Source organism: Diaporthe citri (assembly GCF_014595645.1).
Source record: "Diaporthe citri strain NFHF-8-4 chromosome Unknown scaffold_1, whole genome shotgun sequence".
Classification (NCBI taxonomy): domain Eukaryota; kingdom Fungi; phylum Ascomycota; class Sordariomycetes; order Diaporthales; family Diaporthaceae; genus Diaporthe; species Diaporthe citri.
In genome coordinates, this window is record NW_025064846.1 from 3,069,138 (window position 1) to 3,092,570 (window position 23,433).

A 23,433-nucleotide genomic window follows, 5' to 3' on the forward strand; every position below is an offset into this window, starting at 1 on the left:
AGACAACACACCACAGTAACACAGTGAACAACTCCAGACCGGAACACATCCAACCATCGACATGGCAAGCAACCCGCTCAGCCCGCAGAACGTCCTGCAGGGCATGGCAGATGCCCTGCCCTCGCACCAGAAGGACGACTCCACATCAGACATGAGCAGTTCCGCAGAGGCCATTGCTCTCTTCACACATTCCTGCATGATCAAGCTCGGCTTCCGGCTGCTTGGCTTCAACGAGGACCAGAAGAACGGTACCCACCGCCTCCATCCTTGCACCTGTCCCAACGTGCTTGAACTGACTTGCCCCTCAGAAACAGAGTGTCGGGCACTGGCGCCCCGTCTTCCACCAAGATGGAATGCCTCCGTCTCGTCATACTCCTTCCTCTACGCACATACTCAGTCTTCCATGCAATTCGTCATCAAAGTAGACCGCATGGGAGGCAAGGCTGAGATCCGCGGGCTCGCGGTGGGCGACGAGCGCATCGCGCGACTCGAGATCACCCCAAGGGACTATGTTTCCGGCTCAGCGCTTCCGCTGCGCATTACCATCGGCGCCGACGGCAACGAGGACCGCAGTGACCTCCCATCAAAACTGCAGAACGTCTTCATTTCCCCCGAGCGGATGGCCGACCTGGCGGCCCTCCTCAAGATCAACATCATCCAGAAGCTTATCCCTGGCCTGCAAAAGGAGGGCTACGAGGACACGAACCCCGACGACAGGGCAGCGCGTCAAGACGCGGACCGGCAGGGCCGGGAAGGCCCCAGCAACCCACGCCCACCTCCGCCCCAGCTGCCGGAGCCCGCGCGCCCATACCCCTACGATGACCCCCTCGCGGCACCACCGCGCAGGCCGGTGCCAGCGGGTGAATTCGCCCCGCCCGACTTCGAGGACGAGTTCGAGATCAACAGGCCACCGCGGGGGCCACTGCGGATGCCCGGCGACGGCCGCTCGCCGTTCAACATCGGGCACGACGACCTTCACCCTCCGGGACTGGGACCGCACGACCCCCTGAGAGGGTCATTTGTGCCCGGCGGAGGCCTGCCGAGGCCAGGTGGCATGGGCGGCGGCATGCACCCTACGTTCGACGATCCGCTGTTCCAAGGGCCAGGCGGAGGTGGACAGGCAGGCTACGACCCACAGGCGCCGCCCGGCGCGAGGTGGGACCCTCTGGGACCCGGCGGCCCAGGACCAAGGTTCGGTGGCGGTCGGCCCGGTGGTGGAGGAGGTTTCGGGGGTGGCAATAACCCCTTTGGCGGAGATATTATTTGAGCGGCCTCGAAGCGGGGAGGGGCTGTTCGCATTCAAGTAGATATTCCGAAACTGCCACCAGCAAGATTGGACCAGTGCAGCTCTTCAAATGAACATTATACTGATGCCTTCCCATGTATAAGTCCGTCTACACTAGATTGTCACGACTAGAGGTCTTTGAAAATGGGCCCGCTGATATGTATCCCTGCCTTTTCTTCACCTTTCTGTACCTGTTGCTTCGACTTTACCATTTGTGTCTGTATTCTCCGACGCCTTCTCGATTTGCTGCTAGGGCTCTCTTCACAGTGACAGATCACCAAGTAAACGAGTGTGATGAGTGTGGTGATCAACCAAATCGGTTCTATCTACTTTGTTTTTTCTCGGTCCCTTCCAAGATTTTAGGACCATATTTATTTACCGAGGTGTATAAGGGGGTTTGGGGCAGTGCTCGCAACCTTTCGAAAATTTGTGTGCATGAAGTTGAAGAGAGGAGGTATCAAAGCAGAACAGCACCGCGTGGAACACTCATAATCTTCCCGCCCTCAAGCATCCTGTTTTCCAACATTCCTCATTGAACTGGCGCGTTGATATACTCTCGAACCGGCGTTTGGAACAACAACCACCAAGGATTGGGGAGAGGGGGTAAATAAAAACAACTTCGACACAACCTTCGAGCTTCTATAACGTGTCCATCACATCCTTCCATCTTCGAGAATCAACTCCTCATTGAGCTGTTGCCAGCTCGTTCAGCTTACTCTTCTCATCCTCCGTGAGCATGCCATACCAGTTTTGGAAGTCAGCAATGTTTTCCCTCGCAGCGCGCACAAAGAACTCCGACAGGTACTGCTGTGTCTCATCATCCCGCATCCTGCTGTTAGCGCCCTCGGCCAGGTTCATGAGAGTCTGCGCATTGGCTCCGAGGCCGACGGTGTCGAACTCGTCCTCCCAGCCCTCGTCACCGTCATCCTCGTCTGCATCAGCAAACTCAGCCGCCGCAGCAGCAGCGGCGTTGGCCGCGCCCTGGACACCGGACGCGGAGATGAGTTCCTCGATCAGAACTTTCAGTATCTTGAGCGTTGCGGGAATCAGGGTGTACTGGTCCGGGTTCTGCTTAGCCCGGGACCGCGTCATTATCCTGCCGTCGCTAGGCTGCATGATAAGATCGCCCTTGACCATGGTCTGAGCCAGGCGTGCGTCGTACAGCGAGTATAGCTTCGATAGGGCGATGACATTCTGCCGAATTTCGTCATAGCCCGCGAAGTTGACCGAGTTCTCCAGCCACTTGCTGAGCACCACCTGTAGGCCGTTGTGGCCACCAATATCAATGTTGCTGAGGAATTGTACAACGTCACCCGCCTGCATTAGTGACAAACGTGCGAAAACGATAATGAGAGACTGGATGAAAGGAGCAGCCTCAGCAGTTGCCAGTCGGTTCGCCACGGCCTGCAACAACTTTTCAAGGTAGGGACCGAGACGCTCTGGGCCTGCCTTCTCCACAAGTTCTGCGGCAAGGCCTCCAACCTCGGAGGCCGCATTATCCTCGATTCCAGGGCCCAACAGCCGGTCAATTATGATGAGACATGTCTCTAGTCCGGATTGACCATTCTCGTCGTGCCAACCGAGAACCTGATGGTGATCGTGCATCAACATGTACTTGATCGCTTCTGCGCCTGGCCGCAGGACCTCGCCCTCGGGCGACTGCTGCAGCATGTTCTTCACCTTGGGCAGAGTCGCAGCTACAAAGCCTGCTGGCAGGGGCTCGGAGCCGTTCTGTACGAGTGGTACCAGCAGCTCACATGCCAGAGTGAGAAGTGGGTCGTCCGAGGTCATATCCGCAACGTTGAAGGCCCCGGTGATGGTCGGCAGGACTTTGGCGCACAGAGCGGCGTAAGATGCCGAGTCTGACAGACTCTGCACGAGCTCCTCGAATGCCTCGCACACCAAAACCGTAACTTGAAAGTTCGATGCACCGTGCTTGGCAATCAAGAACAGCAAATCGATCGACTTGATGTCCGACGCAATCGTGACCCTCGGGTCGATGCCAATGACTGCTCTGAGTGCTTCGGCGAGTGTGACCAGCAGGTCATCGGCATCCATGAGATCAGTCATATCCTTTCCGTCAAGGAAGCCGTTGATGGCCACCAGCATTGGCACTTGTCGGTCCGCAGGCACGTTGCTAGAGCTGACGAACCCCTCAACAGCCTTGACACAAGCCACTTGGACAAGCTCCGAGCTGTCTCGGCTGACAGACTCAATCGTCTTGTCCACGATACCAGCAACCGGAGGGAATATCTGGGCCAGGGTACTGGCCACCAGAAACCCTCGAGCGCGAAGGAGGGGCTGATCTTGGCCTGTGAGAGATCAGTGGGATGTCACCGTATGAAAGGTGGCAGATAACTTACCGATGGAATAGTCAATCAATTCCATGTGGGCCTGGGCAACTTCAGGAGGAACGGCTTCTGAGCGATCTTGCAGATCACTGATGAGCATGTTGAACAGATACAGGCAAGCTTCCTGCGAGCGCCAATCATGCTCGCCAGAGAACTGGCTCTTAGTGTAGGCAAAGAGGCCTTCCAGCGCCCGTTGGTGAAGCCATTCTCCCACCTTTATTAGAAGGTCTCCACAAGCAGTGCGGGCTGTGTAGTTAGCAGTTACCTGCTCAAGGTTAGCATGGGCTTCAATTGGGATCATGTTCTCGTAAGAGATACGGGCAAGGATGTCGGGGACCCTCAGGTATGCCGATCCCATTCTCAACCCCATCAATGGAGACATAGAAGGATGCGGAAAAACGTACCGAAGTCTCCTCGGCGAGATAAAGGGAAACATCAATGTCCCACAATTCCTCTTCCTCATGAGTGATCCGACTGTAAGCTACCAGCAACTTCATAAGGTCCAGTATCCAGGGGATTTCGTGAGCTGGCCCCGCGCCGAGCTGGGCCTCGAGTTCTTTCTGCACTGGTGTGGCCCTCATGCACTGATTGAGGAAGTCCAATTCTTCCAGGATCAGGAAGTCGAGGGTGTAGGGCAGTCCATCGGAATCCTCCAGCCTCCCCTGGCTCCCATTGTCTATATAGTTCGACTTGTAAGATTCCTGAAGGAGCGAGAGCTCGTGCCAGGCAGCCTGGAAGAATGCAGTGCTCTGGGGCAGCAGAAGCGTAGGGAAGACACTCTTGACCTTCATCAGCGTCTTAACCACCTGCAGCTTGAATGCGATAATGCCATTTCTGTATTCCCGCTGTGTGGGCTCTTCGGAACTCTCAGGCAGTTGGACCTGGAGCACCTGGGAGAAGAAAGGCAGCCAGTTCTTGAGAGATTCCTCGGCAAAGCCCTTAACCTCCTTGGGGTGGTCATCCTTCACCATGTCCATGAGATCGAAACAGCCGCGGAAGACGTGTACCGCGAGAGCGCGAAGGGTAGGCTTCCGGCCGTCGTTGACGGCGACATTAAAGACGTTGTCGATGATGGGTCGGGCCATGGAGAAGAATTGGTCCTCGGTCAGGCTCTCCTCGACGATGTCGCTCAGGACCTTCAGGGCGCCGTAGAGGCGGATGTCGTTGCCATTGGCGATAACATTGAGGAGGGACGGGAGCAGGGAGGGCCATTTCTCGGGGAAATCATTGTTCGCAATCTTCCCAACGGCATAGCTGCGCGATGTTACTGACATGGTCCCGCGATCAGAGCTGGGACTCGCGTGGGGAGCCTTGGGAAGGGGGAGGGCACGGCATACCTGACCGAAGCCTTGACCTTGCGATCAGGCTCCTCACTCAGAGCCAGTTCCAACAGCTTGTGACGCAGCTCCTCCTTTGTGGAGTCGGGGATGGGCACCAGGGGTCCCTCGCCATCGTCGCCCTCTTCGCTCCAGTTGTGCTCTATGAAGCGGCGCAGGTATGCGAGGGCGGCCTGGCGGATTTCTGTGGCGACGGAGTTGTGGGCGGCGATGTTGGCGAGGACGACTGGGAAGGCCGGGTTGGTCTGGGCATGTTTGAGGTCGAGTTCTGCGCGTTTTCGAGGCTCTTCGGCGGGAAGCTGGGTGTTTGCGAGCAGCTGGGCCAGCTGGTCCTCCATGTTGGCTGCTTGCCTTGTTCCGCCTGTCGCTCAGACTCGCTCGTGGATTGCGGGGTCCAGGGGCCTGGGTGATTGACTGATTGATTGCTTGATTATATTGGCGAGCTTGGACTGGGGCGGTGAGAGGGCCAGACAAGAGGGCCGGGTGAATTGGAACGGCGTGGTGAACTAACCCAGGATACTCGAGCGGTGCAGTTTGCTAGACGAGTCTGCCTGGGCTGCTGGTGTGGGAGGTTTTGGGGATTGGGGGCTTAAAGGAGGGACGGGGCGGGCTCTGGGCGCCTGGGTGAGCTTTTGGGTGTATGGTGGGGTTTCAAGCAAGCAAGTATTTATTTGGGTTTGGGCGTTGCATTGATCGACCAGACGCGTTCTGGGCCAAGGGCCCAGCTCTACTACCTCTACTGCAAGCAAGCAATTCACTCCGAGTCCTCTTGCGCCGGATCCTCCCCTGGCTGAGTGGCTTTTCGAGGTGGGATGGAAGAAACCTTGACCGGGCCAGCCAACCAGTAGTTGCAGCCAGAGCTGCAGCCTCTCCCTCCCTCGACCATCTCACCATGCCTTCGAAGCTCGAGGACGTGACGCGGTAGAGTCGCGTAAATAGGGAGGGGAGACACTACCAGCTCAAGCTAGCCCAAAGGGGCTGCATCTATCCCCTGTCCTGACATAGGCAAATGCCATTCCCATCTCAACTACACGCAATTCGCAGCGATCACATATAAGGCTCCCTCGCATTCTCGACTCTGGCCAGGCAGGCAACGAACAGCTGGGCAGTTGATCCAGGGTTCTCTCTTATTTTTCCAAGTAACCATCTCGAAGATCATGATCGAGTCAATACCTGCATCAGCCCCGGAATACATGGAAGTCGAGTCAAGAGGACAGGGTCTCACGCTTCTCTAGGCCGCAACTAATGCGGTCCTGGATAGGAAGCATCCTGGAGTGACACGCCTAGGCATAGCTGCCTTGCAGGTCACCTTGCCAGCTCACAGAATTTTTACCCTGGGTTTATTTCTTCAAAGGTTGACACGGTCCAAAAGCAGTAACCATCAACGGTCTGCTTCGGAAGCTCAACCATGTCGATGCCACCTCCTCCAGTCCCCGGGCCCCTGCCGCACGCCCTTGCCGGGGAGGAAGACCCGCTGCCGCCTCAGACAATCGAGGTGCCTATCACCGAGGCCCGCACTCTGTTCAACTCGTTTTCAAGCTTTCTCACCGTCTCCATTCATACCATCCTCTACTACCGCAGCATATACCCCAAGCAAACTTTTCTCTCTGCCAAGGCGTTCAACCTCCCGGTGCACCAGTCTCGCCATCCCAAAGTATGCTCCTGGATCAACGATGCCGTAGATGCAGTCATGGCCCAGGCTGCCAAGGGGAGCGTCGAGCGAGTGGCTGTGGTTATCCATGCCCCACTACAACCAGCGCCTTCCAAGGACTCACCGGATCAGCAGCTGGCCCCAGGGAGTGTCCTCGAGCGATGGATGTTTGATGTCTCCCGATTTCCAGCTTGGCCAGGCGGGATAGAGGCAATGAGAAATTTCCGCGGGGAGGAGAGGGGAGTCGACCATTTACAGGACGACGAGGAGGACGCCGAAGAAGAGGTTGGGAGTGGCGACGACAACCCGGAAGATGCGGCCCCAGACACGGCTGCCGCCGATGGTGACCAGGCTGGAGTGGTCAATTGGACTGATGTCGACGAGCAATTGCGTGGTGCAGTGCGTCGCCTTGCCTACGCTGGAGAGACCATGGAAGCCTTGACGCCAGGCTGTACCTTCACCGTTGCCGTTGAGCTACGAGACGAAGCACGAGCTCCGATCGGCCACCCTCAACCGTGGATTCCGTCCCAACCAGATCTTCAGCTGGGCTCTCGGACGCGGCCCCGGAAAGCTGCCGTTGCCGTTGGTACGAAAACTATTCCTGTCCGTACAGTCGAGGCCGGGCCGCTGTTCTTCGAATGTTGGGTCGAAGAAGGCGGGACCAAGGGTACACTCCAAGGCTCGCAAGGACAGTCATCAGGATCATCGTGAACAACGCCCCATCACGCATGATCCGGTCAGCTTCAAAACGGCAAGCCATACTGGGTTTTCTATTGTGTCTAAAATATGGTCTTGGACGTAGTAAGCAGCCCTTAAAGTATCATTGCACCTCCAAACATCACTGCGGCTCCTGCTAAAACCGCGTTTTGCGTCATCCTAGGTACACCAGCAGTGGCCACACTGCTGCTCGGCTGAGAAGTAGAAGTCGCAGTGGCTGTTGCGACCAACTTCTCAATCCCTGCTGTGATAGTAACTGGCATTGTCTGGGCGCTAATATCGGCCATTGTCCCAGTGCCCGTCTCCGTGGCCATTGAGTAATCCGTGGCTGTATTGTCGATAGTGAGGTCAATTGATGCCACCGACGAAGTGCAGCTGGCGGTATTGGACACAATGGAGCAAGATATATCGGCGGTTCTGCCGGTACATCATGTCAGCTATCTCGATACTGGTCATCGCTCGTCTGCATAGTCTTGGAACGTGGGACTACTTACACAACATTAGCTTGTGTCATATGAACTTCCAAGACTTCAGGCCCCTCTATAATCTCCAGCCCCTTCCCAAGACCGCACTGCAAAGAGACTGCGTCTGTCGGGCAGGTAAGAAAGAACGTCGTCGCTGTGGCGTCTACACCCACGACTGAGCCCAGTATGGTCTGGGGCTCAAGCATGGGCAAGATGATATTAACTACTGAAGAGCTTTCTGAGCTGCTTGCAGAAGTGGATTGTGCAAATACAGAGCCAGCAGATGCAGCCAGCAAGGGCAGGAGAGTTCGTTGTGCCATGGTTATTCCGGGATGTTGCAAATTATGCAAGGCTGCTGGCGCTTCAATTCTTGTCGAGTTCACAACACGGATAAATCGAGAGACTGAAGAGGACTACCAGTATCTTTTTAGTGACAGATGAGCGGCGTTGGGCTGGTTCTTTATTCAATGGCCTGAACGGAGCGCTCGCCAATGGTTACCCCTTAAATCCTTAAATCATATCGGTTAGCTTGCCGACGAAGCCTGACGGTTGATGGATCTGGGCCCATCTCTAAGCCCCTGGTGAAGATGTCTTGGACGTGTCCACCTTGTGAGGCGAGGCATCTGCGATGGGCGCAGACGATGGTCCCTGGCACTTGTGCACCTGCTTCGCAGGAAGTCGCACAACAAACAGCATGTCCCTGACAGCCTTGGAACTCTCCCTACACAGCTAGTGAATCGGGAAAGAAAAGCAATTGGGACATACAGTAAACAATGGTCAACGCGTTTACTGTTGCAGTGTGGCTCTGGCTTGACCAGCTCGTGAGTTGAACAATTGCATCTGACTCGAGGTCAGGATGTCATTGACGCTGTGCTGAAATTGCACCGAGCTGCTCCACACCAATGAGTGCAACGGACAACCTCAAACCAACAACTTCCTGCCTTGTCAGTGCCTGTCAGGCGGCTGATCGACTCCGGCCCACAGCGGGCGAGCAGGGTCACGTAAATCCCAGATCTCCAGCGGCTCCATTGTCGAACTCAAACGAGACTGCTTGTTCAACGGGCGGGCGAGGGCTCAGGCTGGCCAACGGCGAGCTTGTGCTCGGTGAGCGGCAAAGTGGGAGGGGGGCAGCATCCGGGTCGCTGCGCCGAGACGACAGGCCCAATCTCCGAGGGGCGACTGACCAGCACGCTATCCCATTGCTTGATGGATCTTGTCCAGGCTTGGCACCTCGTCCGCAGCGACTCCTTTGGCGGACCAATTCCCTACCATTACTGTCGGATTTTATGGGGTCCCCCAAGGCCTCAGAGGAGCGCCAGAGGAGCGATGGGCTCTTGGCAAGGTCAGACAGCCAAGAGCCAAGACTTCCAAGTACCGCGGTGTTGCCAACCATCCCAAGACCGAGGGGATGGGACGGAAAGAGCTTGATTCTTCTTTCTTTCTGCACGTCTTCTTCAATCCCCGGGGTCCTCTCTTGTCAACTCAAACCCGTGCTGCGCGGCTGCTTCGAGCTGGTTCGGTCCGGAGGGTCACGACCTCTCGTCCACCGTCACCAATGGTCCGATAGCCCCTAGCCCCATTCCTGAGACTGCCCTGTCTTCCCAATCATGAGGAGCCTGTGGCCACCTCTGCCCCTCTTGCTGATCGCTTTGGCGCCGGGCTTATCGCCGGCCGCCGCCCAAGACTCGAGCTCTCAGTCCACCGTGTCCGTTTATGTCCCCGGATACGAAACTCAGAACTGGGAAGACCTGGCCGGCAGCGTTGTCACCAGTGTATGTCAACATACAATTTGATAACTGAAGATTGACTCCGGCCATCAAATTAGCTCCCACAAGTTGTGCTGATACCACCGCAGGACAGCACCGCGACGACATATACCGTGTTCTGTGCTGATACGAATGACTGCCAAATATCGGGGCCGCTGCCATTCACCTTTGCCGAGGGACCGAGCACGTTCCGCTACTCTGGATCGATAGAAAGCCGGCTGTTAGTCGTCTCGGGGCTTATGGACCCTTTGCCCTTTGTCATCCACCAGTGCAATGACTGACTCGTTCCAGTACGGCCGTGATATCATGTCAGCTAGCATCCACGACCGCCGCGACGTGTACCGAGTATTCCTCTTTCGGCTCGGATTTCAAGGAGAACAACATCACAGGCCCAACTGAAACGACCCGTACGGTGACCTATTCCGGATCTGACGTGCAATGGGGTACGTTGGTCTTGACAACGCCCGCGCCCGCACCTGCATCGCCGACCGTTGATAGTCCGGATGGGGGGATAGACCCCTCGGATACGGCGTGGTACTTTCCTTCACCGACGAGCACATCCTGGGCCAAGGGGAGGTCAGATTTAAGATCCGCGCTGGTGCTGGGAGTCTCGGTGCTGGCGGCTGCATTGATGTTGTGAACGTCTACCTGGCCGAGCGACTCTTCAGATCATGCATCCATGAAAGAGATGGTGAGGTGGATAAGGTAGCATATTGCCCTGGCGTTCGGGTTTTGCATCATTGACGGCGATGGCCTTCACCTCGCAGTCGTGCAAGGCAATGGGAGGGGTCACGCGAAGTTATACCCGTGTTTATGGAACACCTGCGTCTTGCTGGAATGAAATTCTATTCCCCGTCCCATTCCTGACATCGCCTCCAATGGATTGTACTGGCGCTTTGGTCTTCGCGTCAAGAGCATCCATCCATGTCGCAAGGGTTAGAGCCGCGTGCTCGTTACTTCATCTCGAGTCTCAATTGTTGGGAGACGCGAGTGTCTCCACGTATAAACATGGCGTATGTGAACTGCTTCCTGGCAGACACCTTTGGAATGGGCGGTAACCGACCACTATTTTAGAAGTCGAGCCGCAGCCAGTTGGCCCAAATTAACCGGCGGCCGTTTCAAGCCAACGGCGTAGCTAGCAGGGTCCAGCCAATGGGGGCTGATGGACGCGCTTTTTTGGGACTCAGCAGCAACTGTCCTATGCGCTGGGTTCCCAAATCTGGGGGATCGCCTCTGGGAACCCTGCACAGACAAGCAACCGCGCACTGCCGATCTGGCATATGCGATCAGGGGCAAAGACATGCATGCCGAAGAAGAAACAAAACACAGCCAGGAACAGGGGCCACCAAGTACCAAATGCCTCTGGTATTCCATCCGAGCTCGACCCGTTCGTCTGGTGCGCCAATTGGGCAGCAGGCATCTTTTAAGCAGTCTGTCTCTGCGCTTAGAACATCGTCCCTGTTTGGGAAAGGGGCTGGTGCATACAAGATCAAGGTCGAGTCCAGGTTTGTTTTCTACCAGCTCAGGACGGAGATGGCCTCGTCGGTTTGAATGTTTCCTGTCATTGTTTGATTCACTTCCACTGCAGATACCTTGTCCACGGCGACAGGCTGCGGGTCTCACCGTTCAACACGTGGGTTGATTGTGTTCTTTACAACAATTGTGCGAGTCCAGCAATTGTCCTTCCTTCAAGTTTCCAATCAAGGCAGACGTTCGTTTCTGCACAAGACTCGATCATCCTTACCTCGTCGTTCTGTCCTGTCCGATCTCCCCATCCCATGACTTTCGGTACTGCAATCGCAACCAGTCGAGTCGTTTGCTCGCGACTTTCTCAAGCGATCACCTCAGTGCGACCGTCATGACGCACCTCTCCGCCACCATCGCCACCCTGTTGGCCGTCTTCACCAAAAATGTCCTCACCATTACCCTCACGCCTCCTACGAACCTGAACCTAGGCGAGGCCAGTAAGTCTCGCAAATCACCTTGCGCTATTCCATGGCTCAGAGCTGACAGCGTCTCACAGCATCCATCAAAGGCGTGGCCAAGACGATCGCAGAAGGCGCCCTGTCGTACTACCCCGGCAATGCGACGGTAAGGAATCTTTCCCGTTAGCGGCAGCTTGAATTAGCAGACGACCCAACTGTTTGCTTTGAAGATCAATGTGGTTCAGCGATTTCCCAGGCCACGATGCAGGTCGTCAGGCCCTTGCGTTGGAGGTGCAACATGCTGAGATGTCGCATCTATGTCCGCTCTGGTTCTCGAGCAGCCTACCCGCAGACACAAACTACAAGGCTTGTCTTTGAAATAACTGACCATTTTCCCTAGCAATTCATCGATCTGCCGACCCCGTATTACTGGTGGGAGTGTGGTGCATTCATGGGTGCTCTACTGGACTATTCTCATTACACGACCGACAGTAGCTACAACGATCTCCTCTCTACCGCTCTCTCCACCAACATTGGTCCAACAAACGACCTGATGATACCTAAATACCAAGGGCAAGAAGGCAACGATGACCAAGCATTTTGGACATTCAATATGCTTACTGCTGCCGAGCGCAACTTTCCACAAGTCGACGACCCAAGTGTTCCTTCTTGGCTGCAGGTTGCGGAGAATTCCTGGAACAGTCTTTCAGGCCGCTGGAACACGTCTGCATGCGGCGGTGGCTTGCTGTGGCAGATATTCGCCGAGAACCCCAACGGCCTCAACTACCGGAACTCGGTCAGCAACGGAGGCCTGTTTCAGATCAGCGCGCGTCTGTACCGGGCGACGGGCAACCAGACGTATCTCGACTGGGCAAATAAGGTCTGGGAGTGGTCGGTAGCAATCCAGATGATCGATAAGAACTATGTCGTTTACGACGGCGCGAACTCCGACACAAACTGCACCGACATGAACCCCGTGTCATTCAGCTACTCTGCTGGGATATACTTGTACGGCGCTGCCGTCCTGGCAAACACCACTGAAGGAGATGCCGCCTCAACGTGGACCCAGCGAGCCGAGGGTCTGTTCAAGGCGAGCAGGAGCTTCTTCAGCCCGTACGAGAACTCGACAAACATCATGTACGAACATGCCTGCGAGCAGGTCGAGCGCTGCAACACGGACATGAAGTCTTTCAAGGGCTACCTGTCGCGGTTCATGTATGCTTCTACCCTGATGGTGCCATCCATCCAAGCCGACGTGAAGGAGCTCCTCAACGCCACCGCCACGGCGGCGGCAAACGCGTGCTCGGGGGGCGACGACTCGGCGACGTGCGGGCAGAAGTGGTACGTAGGTGGCTTCGACGGGAACGTCGGGCTTGGGCAGCAAATGTGTGCGCTGGAGACCGTCCAGGGCCATCTGGCCCGGCAGGCTGCCGCGCCGCTGCGCAAGGGGGAGATCAAAGATGTGAGGCAGTCGGACGTGACGACAAGCCCGACCGCCTCGGATGATGGGTCTGTGTCTATTTCCGCTGCCATCACGCCGACGGATACTAGGAGATCGAAGTCGGCTGGTGTCGCGGTGGTCCCTGGCAGGCATGGGTTCTGGGAAACGTTGTGTCTGATGTTGTGTACGGTGGTCTTCGCAACGGTTTAGGGTACTGCTGCGTGGCTCTGGACGAGTGACGGCCAACCTCGGGGAATCATAACCTGAGATTTTTTTGGTGTTCTTCTTTTTGCTCAGGCGTATGTATGAGTACTCGAAGACTCAGGGTCGGTCGAGGATATTGGGTGCGTGGCAGGCGTTTACAGAGGATGACATTCCACTAATGCATACATGAGGAAATAATGAAAACTCAGTTCAAACATGGCCTCAGTCAGATTCGGTGTGAAATACTCATCATACGAATGGAAAGCTGTTGCGACCTGGATTTGGGTGAAGCCTCTATTTTGTTGTGTCTATCCGCTTTCCGAGCAAACAAGTATAGCTGAGTGACTCGTCTATGCAACAACGCCGCTTGCCTCCTTCTCTCTCCTCTCCTCGTCGCTGGGTGTCTCCGTCCCCCTCACCTCAGCCAGAGTCTTCCTGATGGACTCCAAGAACCGCGTGACCTCGACCTCGGTGCCAACCGTGATCCTCAGGCACCCGAGGCAGCCGTGCTCCTTGCCCCTGAACCTCACCACGACCCCCTTGGTCTCGGCCAGGCCCTCGTAGACCGCGAGTGCCGTCTTGTTGTCCGGCTCGCCGTTGGCGTTCACCATCTCGTACAGCAGGAAGTTGCTCTCGGTGCCGCCGCGCAGCCTCCCGACGCCGGGGATCTTGGGCAGCTCGGCGATGAGCCTGTCCCTCTGCGCGACGAGCCTCGACCTGTTCTCGCGCATGGCGGCCAGCCCCTCGGCGGACAGCGCGTACGACGCCAGGGCGCTGGTGGGCGAGGAGACGTTGTAGGGCGCCTTGAGGCTGTTGAGCATGCGCGCGACGGGCGGCGCGCAGAAGGCGGCGCCCAGCCTGATGCCGGCCATGCCGAAGGCCTTGGACAGCGTCTGCATGACGACCAGGTTGGGCCACTCGTTCACCCACTCGGCAAGCGAGGCCTCGCCCTTCTCGCTGCCCGCGAAGTCGACGTAGGCCTCGTCCAGCACCACGATGCCGTTCCAGGTGGGGTGCTCCAGCACGCGCCGGACGTCCTCCTTGGCCAGCAGCGAGCCGGTCGGATTTCCGGGGGAGCACAGGTAGATCAGCTTGACGTGATTTGCTTCGGCGTCGTCAAGCGCGGCCAGGATGGCAGGCACGTCCAGCTGGAACTCCGGGGCCGGGAGGAGGGGCACACGGAACAGGCCCACGTCGTTGACGTCGGCGGAGACGGCGTACATGCCGTAGGTGGGCGGGCAGACCAGGGTCGCGGCCGGGCACGCAGAAGCAGCGCAGCAGGGCGTCGATGGCCTCGTCGGAGCCGACGCCGACGAAGAGGTTGTCCGGGGTGAGGCGCTGGGCCGTGTGGGCGCCGGTGCCGCGCAGCTCGCACAGCTGCTGCTTGAGGGCGTGCTGGTGCGGGTCCGGGTAGCGGTGCAGGCCTAGGAGGTCCAGCCTGGCCGCGTTGCCGTCCTGCAGGGCCGCCGAGGCCTGCTGCGAGATGGGCGGGCCGTAGGCGTTCTCGTTGGCGTCGAGCAGGATGTTGTGCCCGTCATCCTTGTAGTCGCTGTGGGTGGCTGTGGTAAGCCTCAATTGGGCCATCCACATTTTGGAAAGGGGGCCTACTCACTCTCTTGCGCAGCGGTAGGGCTGCAGTCTGAGGATGTTTGGCCGGGCGCACGTCTCGAGGTTGAAGGGAGACATGTTGACGTCAACGAGTTTTCAACCTCTGGTGAGGCTGGTGAGTGACAGCCTGAACAATTAAATCAACGACAGCCTCAGTGAGATTGAACCGGCATTTATGAACATTCAAGTGAGTCAACAATGCACTGAGTCACAGGCAGGGGTGTGTGTGAAGGCCGGGTCTTGAAGCTTTTGCAATGCCCGCTGTGCCGGCCCGGCCGCTGTCCGTGTTCCTGGGTCCGCCTGCGGCTCCGAGCCCGGAGATGACCGCAACAGTTTCCACACGCGGGCCGGCTCGTCGAAACCAGACCCACGGATCTATCTGCCTCCACTGCCTACTGTACTTGATAAGGTAGGGTGTGCATGGTGACAACTGCGGGCCGTTTTAGTTTGAGATGCGGATGCTGACTTCAGGAGAGCAAGTGCATGATCAACTGCTGAAAGCAGACAGGCCACCGGGCCTCGTACACGATGGCTGCGGACGAGGTAGGTATGCCCTAATCACAGACAGTCTACTGGTGATTGTTTTAACCTTGGTCACGTCACCAAAGCCGCGTTCTGCCGTTGTGGAACTTCATAACTACATATATTCGTCTACCTAGTATGTGCACACTGGGTTTGGTTTTGGATTGTTCAGGCCTGGCAGGGAGAGAAGCTCCCCTGCTCGACTGCTAACGAAATCCTTATCGAGAATCTATGACCTGGACGTCCTTTTCATGGCACTATCTAGTCTTAGAGATCACATTTGTTTACAGCTTGAAGCTGGACATCGTGACAAATGCTAAGGACATGAGGTAGTGCATTGTCTCAACCAAGCCAATAACCTTCTGTCCAAGCCACAACCAAAAGAATCCCGCAGCAAACATGGATGACGATGCGCACGTGCGGTAGACGGCTTCGGTTCTTGAAAACATTCAAGGATTCCCCAATTTACCCCCAACCAACAAGCAAGCCCCCAGCCTGGCTTCGTTCAGGAACCTAGGAGTCTATTCTTCCGCCGGCAGTGAGGAGTGACAGTCTAGCCTTTACGCTAATCAGGTGCCACCCGCGCGCTTCTCCGCCGTCCCAATCTCTGCAGTTTCCGGCTGGGGATGAGGTCCTCACGGCCACCTACAAACAGCCCTGCGAGTACCCGCATGCCCGCGCACACAGTAGCTGGACATGGCGTCACTTCCGCGAAGCTGCTTACCCCATCTCTGTTGCTCCACTTGCCCTAGGCTCTTCATCCCACCTCTCCGGATGAACGGGACGCGCCCATGGAGTCCCCTCGTAATGGAGATGAGCCTGCATGCGTTCCTGGGGTGCCTGTTAAATACCCGTTCACCGTCACATCGTTAAATCTAAGCTTGAGGTCATGGCTCTTCGCGAATACTTAAAAGCAGGCGTTGCTGCCGCTCCTGCCCCTACCTAGGTAGGTTCCTTACCGTCTCTGGGCAAAAGCTTGAACAGTATTCCTCCAAAAGGCGAGCCAAGATGTATTCCCTTCTTTTCGCCCTAGGTATGCTCGCAGTGACGGCGAGGGCCTCTTATGACTCGAAGCCCTTCGACAACTTCGTCACCTTTGGGGACAGCTACACGGTGAGCAGCTTCCCCAGAGACCACGTTCATGTTCCCAAGGACAGATGACTCCGATACGCCGTCTATACCGCTAGTTCTCAGCATCTGTCCGACTTCATCACACCTAGCCCAGGTTGTGGGGGGCAGGTGTCCTGTTTCATACTGGCTTGGGCTCTGATCGCTGATCCCAGATGCTATAGGACAATGGTAGGTTCTCTTATTACTACAGTCATGGTGGACAGCCGCCCCCGGCTGGAACGCTTCCCCCGTCGTCCAATGTAACAGAATCTGGGGGCCTTGCCTGGGGCCAGTTCGTCGAGCAGTCCACCGGGGCAGCGTATTTCGATTATGCTGTGTCTGGCGCGACCTGCTCGAACGAAATCGTGGCTCGTTACCTCGCGGGACTCAACCGGACGTTCCCAGCGGTGCTTGAGGACCAGCTACCCAGCTTCGTCGCGGACGTCCAGTTTGAGACGCTCTACGCGAACCGGTCAGCGGATAATACCGTGTACGCGCTCTGGATTGGCACCAACGATTTGGGCTATGGGGCATTCCTGACGGACTCTCAAGCCCCTGGAGTAAGCGGATCCTGTTCACAAGGAGAGTTGAGTGCGTGATCACAGACTGACCTCTTCCAGACGAACATTACATCTTATATCGACTGCGTATGGTCTGTATTCGATACCATCTACGCTACCGGTGGGCGGCGGTTCGTCCTCCTGAACACCGCTCCTCTCCAGCTCGCTCCGCTGTATGCTTCGCAGAGCGGCGGCGGCGTTGGTGACAGTAAGTGAAGCTGGGCAGCAGCTTCATACCCGTCTTGTCCCCTCTGTCCGATGCAGCAGGAAAGACTCCAGAGCAGAGATTTGTGCCACGCGTCCTGCAAGAGCTGCTGGGCCCTTTCTTGGCATTCTGATCGCTAACGAGAGATAGATCAATTTTGGCCGAATAAGACGGCCTACAATGAGACGGACTATCAGTACAAGATACTGGAGTACACCCAGTTGGTGGACCGGCTGTTTGACTATGGCGTGCCATTCGAGGTGCTGGTCAAAGGGAGGTGGCCGGACGCGACTTTCGATATCTTCGACGTGAATTCGCTGATAACAGACATCCACGATAATCCGTCGGCGTACCTTGACGCGCCAGCGAATGTGACTGGGTGGTACCACAACTGCAACACCGAAGGTGCGGACTGTGTCGATGCAGTCGAACCGCTGGACACGTTCTTGTGGTACGACACGCTACATCCGTCGGAAAGGACAGGTGAGTTGACTGCCTCATGCTTTACTGCTTTCCTTCCCTCCTGGTTCAGTCAACCCCTGCTGACAATTGCTTCTCTGGACAGACGAGGTTATTGCGAGGGAATTTCTGGGGGTGGTTGCAGGGAACTCGTCCTACGGAACCCGCTATGGTTCATAATGGGGAACAGCAGTATTGCACACACAGCCATAGCCACCCAAAATATACAGACCCGTGGCTGAGTGTTCGCTGCCATGGATCGTGCTTGAAACGTTGAGGCACTCTGGTGTCGCCTTCCCAACTCCCGTGGACCGTTGCGAGGAATTGCCCATCAACCCGATGAAAAAAACGTGCCGCAGTCCAAACTGCTGCACGCTAGAACACTTCGACAGAGTCTAGAGCTTTGCTCACAATAGGTTTCTGAACCCAAGAAATCGGACCTCACCCATGCAGTACTTTGGTCAAGATCTGCAGGGCCAATATGTGGATGGTCGATTAATGGCAGTCAGACCGAGCAGGTGTGCAAGTACCGTACCTGCCCAGGTATCCAGGTCCTTAGGTACTATGGTAGATATCTCGGTACGTACCATTCATGTCCGGCGGGCAATAGTGCAAGCCCTTGCGATGATGATCCCCGATCGCTCTAGCCCGCATAGGAATAGCGCATGCCGACCCGCTCCCCGACAGGAGCTGCCCGAGCTGCCCACGGTGCAGCCAACTGACACAGGCTGACTTGTTTTTCCCTCGGATCCTGCGCCGGCCGCGTAAGGGGAAAGGGCGAGGGAAAAAGTCTGATGACTCCCGCCCGCCAGAAAAGCGAATCGACCGACCGACCGACCGACGACTCATCCCCAGCGCAGCACACAACCGATCGCACAGCACCCGCCCAGCGCCAGCATCACACCGCATTTGCTCCGGCTCTTATTCCCATCTTGCATCATCTCGATCCTCGACGCATGACGGCCCGCCTGCTCCAGACCGCGCAGGCCCCGACTCCAGGACTCCAGCCTCCCAGCACCTCCCCTTCCATTCCCCTCGTCCCCACGAGCCCACCCCCCTGCCCAGCTGCTGCGGCACCCCTAGATTAGGTTCATTGCCTTTCAGTGTGGCATTGATCCACTGGGGCCCCCAACTTGAGACCTTCTTTACGTCGCGTCGTCGACTCTGCCCTACTATCATCTAGGTTGTCTTGCCTTTTGGCTAGGCCGTGTACTTTTTTTTTTTGAGACCCTATTGAGCCCCCCCGGGTACCTACCCACAAGCCTGCCTGCCAGCCCATCAGCCCACTGGCTCATCGGCCCATCTCTCTGCTCACACACACACACGGGCACACTTGGTACGGCAGCCCGAGCCACGTCTCAGTCTGATCCTCGCCTCGGCTCCAGCTGGCTGCGTTGCTGGCGTGCGTGCCATTGCAGTCTACACAGTCTAGTCACTGTCACCAGTCAAGAAGCCAGAGAGCACCGGTGTCACCGCACCTTCTGGGTGCCAAGTACCATCCAATCCCCTTTGGCCGCCTATCACCCAAGACCCGGACCCAGAGCCAGACCCAGACCCGGGGCAAGGCCAGCAAGCGAGAAAGGGAACCCCCCGAGACTCTTGTTCCAGGAGGCTGGCTGCTTGTCTGCTTGTCACTTGTTTGAGATCCCGCCTCCACACACCCCCCCGCCGTCTTGAATTGGCGTTCAGAGCGAGCGAGCCACTCGGCACTCACTCACTCACGCCTTCACAATCGTCCTTCGGACTTGGGACAGGTACCTGGCCGTTCAACTCGCGCTTCTGGCTGGCTTGTCGCCGTTTCCCGCCGTTGCTCCAAGCCCGGCCCACCTTGCCTTGTGAAAGGAACATTGGCTCGTCACTCGAACGCGTCTGTGGCTCAGGATTGGCTTGGTCTGCAACAGGACAAGGCCCTGCTCGCCGCTGTGCACCTCGGTACATTGTCCGTCGCGCCTGTCAGATCGATCGTCTGTCCCACGCGGGCCGGCACCGCTGTCAATCAAATCTGCTGTCAAAGACTGATTGATTGATTGATTGATTGACTGACACTGACTGATGGTCGTACCCCTACCCACACACCAAGGTACCCCCCCCCCACACAATATCGACTGCCCGCAGGGACACGTTACGTACGTACCTGAGGTGAACCGCACTTCCTAATCGGGCTGATCGCCTCTGTTTGCTCGTCCCCGGGCGGCTACCGTCTCCCTTTGGGCTTTGAGCCATGTACTCGGCTCCTTATGGCTACGGCAACGCTGCAGGACAAGCTTTCACTGGTGCCCCACCAGGTCAGAGCCCTCAGATGCAGCCCGGTCCTGGTCAGAACCAGCCTCAGCAGCAGATGATGTATAACCAGCAATTCTCCATGGGGCCGTCTGTCCCTGGTGGATATGCTGGTGCTCAGAACCCAGGCGCCATGATGCCGGGTGGTGGTGGTGGACCTGCAGGAATGATGCAGAATACCGCCATGCCACAGATGCCCGCTAACGGCCAGAGTGAGTTTATCCGTTCTCTCGTCTCTACCACCCGCGTCACACGCTCTGACCGGCCCAAACTCCTACTTTGCCTGCGGTCCCCTATTCCTCCTTTGTCCTACGTCCAGTCCCGTTCCTCCTCCGTGAGCAGCGTGTTCCCAGCCGCCGCTGCTGCCACCGCCGGCATGGCCAACCGTTTCCCCCGTCCTCGCCCCGACGAGGACCTTGCCATCCTGTCTCATACGCACGCGAAGGGCAAATAGTCGTCGCTCCAAGTTATGACTGACAAAGGTGCAGTGAACTTTCACACGCCTTACACAAGCTCGCCATATGGAGCTGGCGTCCCGTCGACTTCAGGTCCCCAAGGCCAGTTCAATCCCAACTATATGATGTCTGGGCCCATGGGCGGCTATCCCATGAACAGTCAACAGCAATTGATACAACGCATGCAACAACAGCAGTCCCAGCAGGCCCCGGGGGGCATGGGCACTCCAACACCGCCACGCCAATTCCCTGGTTCACAAGGGACGCCGAATCCGACTGTACCTGCAGCACAACAAGGCCAGTTTGGTACACCTTCAAACTCCCAAGCTGTGGCTCAAAACCAGACACCGACGCAGGCACCGCCGTCAGCGAACAGCGTAACGACCCCCCAGACCCCGACCTTTCCCATGTCAGGGCAAGGTGCGGTTAATGGGAATTCAACTCCATTAAGCCCCAACTCGCAGGCTAAGGGGCAAGAAAGGATCTCACTATTGCTGGAGATCAACCAGGAACTCTTGTTTGAGGCAATCAATTTAAGGCATAATATTGAAGAGGTTAAACGGGAAGCAACGAGCTCTACGGGGCCCGAGCAACAGAAGGAGAAGAAAGAGGAGGAGGAAGCGTTCGCACATGACTGGGCTCAGTATGTGGTCCTACGGAGCCCTGTCACTACTGGATATCAAGCAGCTAACCGTCATAACAGGGTATGTAGGAGGTTGCAAGCTAACCTTGCCTACTTGGCCTCACTCGCGGATCGGAAGCAATCATCGCAACCCGCACCAGCTTACCTGACGCCGCCCACCCTGACGATGAGGCTCAAACTCAGGCCGATGCCGGCAACACCGGATGCCGAAAAGGTCGACGGTTCAGGAGATCGTGAGGATAGGGAGAGACTTATGAGGGAACAGTACCAGAAGCTGCAGACCCTGTTCCCCGGCATTGACCCAAACAACGTGCCCGTATCCAGACCGCAGCCAAAGCCTGGGGCTGCGAATCCCGCGATGGCTATGCAAAATGCACAGCGGATGGGAAGCCTTGGGTCAATACCAATACCTCAATCGCCCGCTTCGTCTGCGCACCACGGGACACCACAGATGTCGAATGCTGCAACGCCGACCAGCCAGGCTACGAACTCCGCTTAGGTGTTAGGGTGAAGAAGGGAGCAGGCAAAATTCGTTCGAGCAAAGTAGGATACCCGTGTGAGGCGTACTGGGCGTCCCGGCGTCGATTGATGTTGGAGGGGGGGAGGGGTGTGCTCTCTGGGCTGGGCGAATTTACGGTGCTGGTTCCAAATGGATGACTACATTAGGACTCGGGTGTTCTGACCTTGTGGCGTGGGCATATATCGATCTGATGGAATCATATACCATGAAGGAGAAGGATCCAACAAATGGAAAATGGGAGATTGGGCTGTAGATACGATCTATGATCCGGCTAGAAATAATGGAAACAAACAATACCATCAGGACTTGATTGAGTTGCAAGCAACATGCAGCTCGTCGATAGTGTCGACGCTCTGAGACGATGTCCTTCACGACCGCCTCAGGGCCTCCAACCGACCAGCCCCCGCGCACTGGAACTCGAGTCTTCACCAAGGAGGTTGGGTTCGAGCACGGACTGGGATGAGCTGGGCTGGTCTGTGGTGGAGAGTTGGGTTCGAAACACGTCTCCGAAGTGAGAAATGAAGCTCGGGAGGTGGTAGGGCTCGGCTGGCCACCGGTTGGCCGGCTGGTTGTTTGGACGATTGCTTGGACGTAGATGACCGATTCATCTCGGCCGGGGCTGGCTGGCTGGCTGTGAGACCGCGCCCCCTGAATATGGCCTTGCGCGCCCTCAGCTGTTTCGACATGTACGCAGGGCACAATCCAGCTGGTGAGCTGGTGAGCTGGTGATGATGGTGATCTGGGGCCCAGGTGCTTGTAGGTGAGTGCATACTACATACATACTGTGTGTCAAGTTGCCAGTACAGGCAGGCCGTGGGCTGCCCAGAAATGATCATCGTCGGGGATTGTGCTGTGCAGCGATGCAGGGACAGGGATTCCCCTCCGCACTTGGGACAAACACGGCGGGCGGGACTTGACTTGCCCACCCACTGACTCCCTCGCAGAGCTATTCTTGGGAAGGTTGCAATGCGCATCTCGTCGAGATCTGCCAGCGAGCGAGATAAGTTTTGGGGCGGGTGCGATGGGACGATCTCGGGGTGCTTCGACCGCACTGTTTTCGTTCCCGCTAGAAAGGGCCAGCAGATTGGGAATGACAGGCCCTTCGGAGATACCTACAGCGACGCACCGTCATGGTCCATCTCTCTTGTTTGGGCCCCACTGGCGCATCGCCTGGACCCGCCGGCGACTTGTGGTCTTGTTGGTCATGGGCTGGACGTGCCCGTCGCCTGGTTTAAGCGGAGCCAGCCGATTCCGCGGGCGGACTGGGCGGGCTGAACAGGCTGGCTGGCTCGGTTCTCTACCTACTGTGTGCCGTGGAACGCATGGGTAACAGAAGATCGTCGATTCCGATGGGGTGGAAGATTTTGAGCAGGTACCTTGGGACCACGGTCCCGTATGCTGCGAGACAAATCTCTCGTAGAATGGTTTATTGGACAACCCCATGCAGGTCAGGTGGTGTGAAGGCTTACCAAGGGGAGTTATTCCCCGTGGATAACCTCCGGAGGGACACAGAGACACCACACGGTATTCAAATGTAGTGTACGTGCAAATGAAAGGTGATGTGGCAGGGGGTGTGACATCACCGCAGCGCCATCCTGGGTGGCCTGGTGGGCAGCGAGACGAACCCAGGGCCAAAGAAACCGCGGCTGCAAGACTCTGGCCTGGGCCTGAAGCAGGCACTCGGGGTGTCCAACGCCAATGGCGGCCCGTTTCAGGGGTGGAAGCTGCGGGAGAGGGGAGGCTGACAGGAGCCGCCGCCTGCGTCTGTGTGTGTGTTCGTGAGCGTGTGGCCACTGGCGAGGGAGCTAAGCTGTTGTGTTCCTGGCAGCCCTGTCATGCATTAGTTTGCAGATCGGCCTGCCCAGTACAGTTGCCACGATTGGCGTTGGTTTCTATTCTAGAGTTGCATGCGTGTGTCTGGCTGCAGCAA

At 57.0% G+C, this 23,433-nt stretch overlaps 9 protein-coding genes across 9 annotated transcripts; 7 read left to right on the forward strand and 2 right to left on the reverse strand.

Annotated features, from left to right (window-relative positions):
• Positions 1–61: 61 nt before the first annotated feature.
• INS49_000818 (uncharacterized protein) lies at positions 62–1,267 on the forward strand (the record flags this gene model as incomplete). The annotated part of the gene is made up of 2 exons (XM_043161653.1): positions 62–248; positions 315–1,267. The coding sequence occupies 2 exons, from the start codon at positions 62–64 to the stop codon at positions 1,265–1,267; spliced, it is 1,140 nt and encodes a 379-aa protein (XP_043030159.1).
• A 702-nt stretch (positions 1,268–1,969) lies between these two features.
• Positions 1,970–5,311, reverse strand: INS49_000819 (uncharacterized protein; the record flags this gene model as incomplete). Its single annotated transcript, XM_043161654.1, has 4 exons — positions 1,970–3,597; positions 3,649–3,901; positions 4,041–4,890; positions 4,974–5,311. 4 exons carry the CDS (start codon positions 5,309–5,311, stop codon positions 1,970–1,972), a joined length of 3,069 nt encoding a protein of 1,022 aa, XP_043030160.1.
• Positions 5,312–6,381: 1,070 nt separating this feature from the next.
• Positions 6,382–7,335, forward strand: INS49_000820 (uncharacterized protein; the record flags this gene model as incomplete). The annotated part of the gene is made up of 1 exon (XM_043161655.1): positions 6,382–7,335. One exon carries the CDS (start codon positions 6,382–6,384, stop codon positions 7,333–7,335), a length of 954 nt encoding a protein of 317 aa, XP_043030161.1.
• Positions 7,336–9,412: 2,077 nt separating this feature from the next.
• INS49_000821 (uncharacterized protein) lies at positions 9,413–10,211 on the forward strand (the record flags this gene model as incomplete). Its single annotated transcript, XM_043161656.1, has 3 exons — positions 9,413–9,577; positions 9,661–9,791; positions 9,863–10,211. 3 exons carry the CDS (start codon positions 9,413–9,415, stop codon positions 10,209–10,211), a joined length of 645 nt encoding a protein of 214 aa, XP_043030162.1.
• Positions 10,212–11,429: 1,218 nt separating this feature from the next.
• Positions 11,430–13,147, forward strand: INS49_000822 (uncharacterized protein; the record flags this gene model as incomplete). Its single annotated transcript, XM_043161657.1, has 3 exons — positions 11,430–11,535; positions 11,595–11,662; positions 11,897–13,147. The coding sequence occupies 3 exons, from the start codon at positions 11,430–11,432 to the stop codon at positions 13,145–13,147; spliced, it is 1,425 nt and encodes a 474-aa protein (XP_043030163.1).
• Positions 13,148–13,491: 344 nt separating this feature from the next.
• Positions 13,492–14,827, reverse strand: INS49_000823 (uncharacterized protein; the record flags this gene model as incomplete). Its single annotated transcript, XM_043161658.1, has 3 exons — positions 13,492–14,295; positions 14,363–14,690; positions 14,754–14,827. The coding sequence occupies 3 exons, from the start codon at positions 14,825–14,827 to the stop codon at positions 13,492–13,494; spliced, it is 1,206 nt and encodes a 401-aa protein (XP_043030164.1).
• A 1,452-nt stretch (positions 14,828–16,279) lies between these two features.
• On the forward strand, positions 16,280–17,785 carry INS49_000824 (uncharacterized protein; the record flags this gene model as incomplete). The annotated part of the gene is made up of 6 exons (XM_043161659.1): positions 16,280–16,384; positions 16,564–16,570; positions 16,649–16,941; positions 17,002–17,149; positions 17,297–17,629; positions 17,712–17,785. 6 exons carry the CDS (start codon positions 16,280–16,282, stop codon positions 17,783–17,785), a joined length of 960 nt encoding a protein of 319 aa, XP_043030165.1.
• A 2,041-nt stretch (positions 17,786–19,826) lies between these two features.
• Positions 19,827–20,339, forward strand: INS49_000825 (uncharacterized protein; the record flags this gene model as incomplete). Its single annotated transcript, XM_043161660.1, has 1 exon — positions 19,827–20,339. The coding sequence occupies one exon, from the start codon at positions 19,827–19,829 to the stop codon at positions 20,337–20,339; it is 513 nt and encodes a 170-aa protein (XP_043030166.1).
• A 408-nt stretch (positions 20,340–20,747) lies between these two features.
• On the forward strand, positions 20,748–21,482 carry INS49_000826 (uncharacterized protein; the record flags this gene model as incomplete). Its single annotated transcript, XM_043161661.1, has 2 exons — positions 20,748–20,983; positions 21,044–21,482. The coding sequence occupies 2 exons, from the start codon at positions 20,748–20,750 to the stop codon at positions 21,480–21,482; spliced, it is 675 nt and encodes a 224-aa protein (XP_043030167.1).
• Between the last annotated feature and the right edge of the window lie 1,951 nt (positions 21,483–23,433).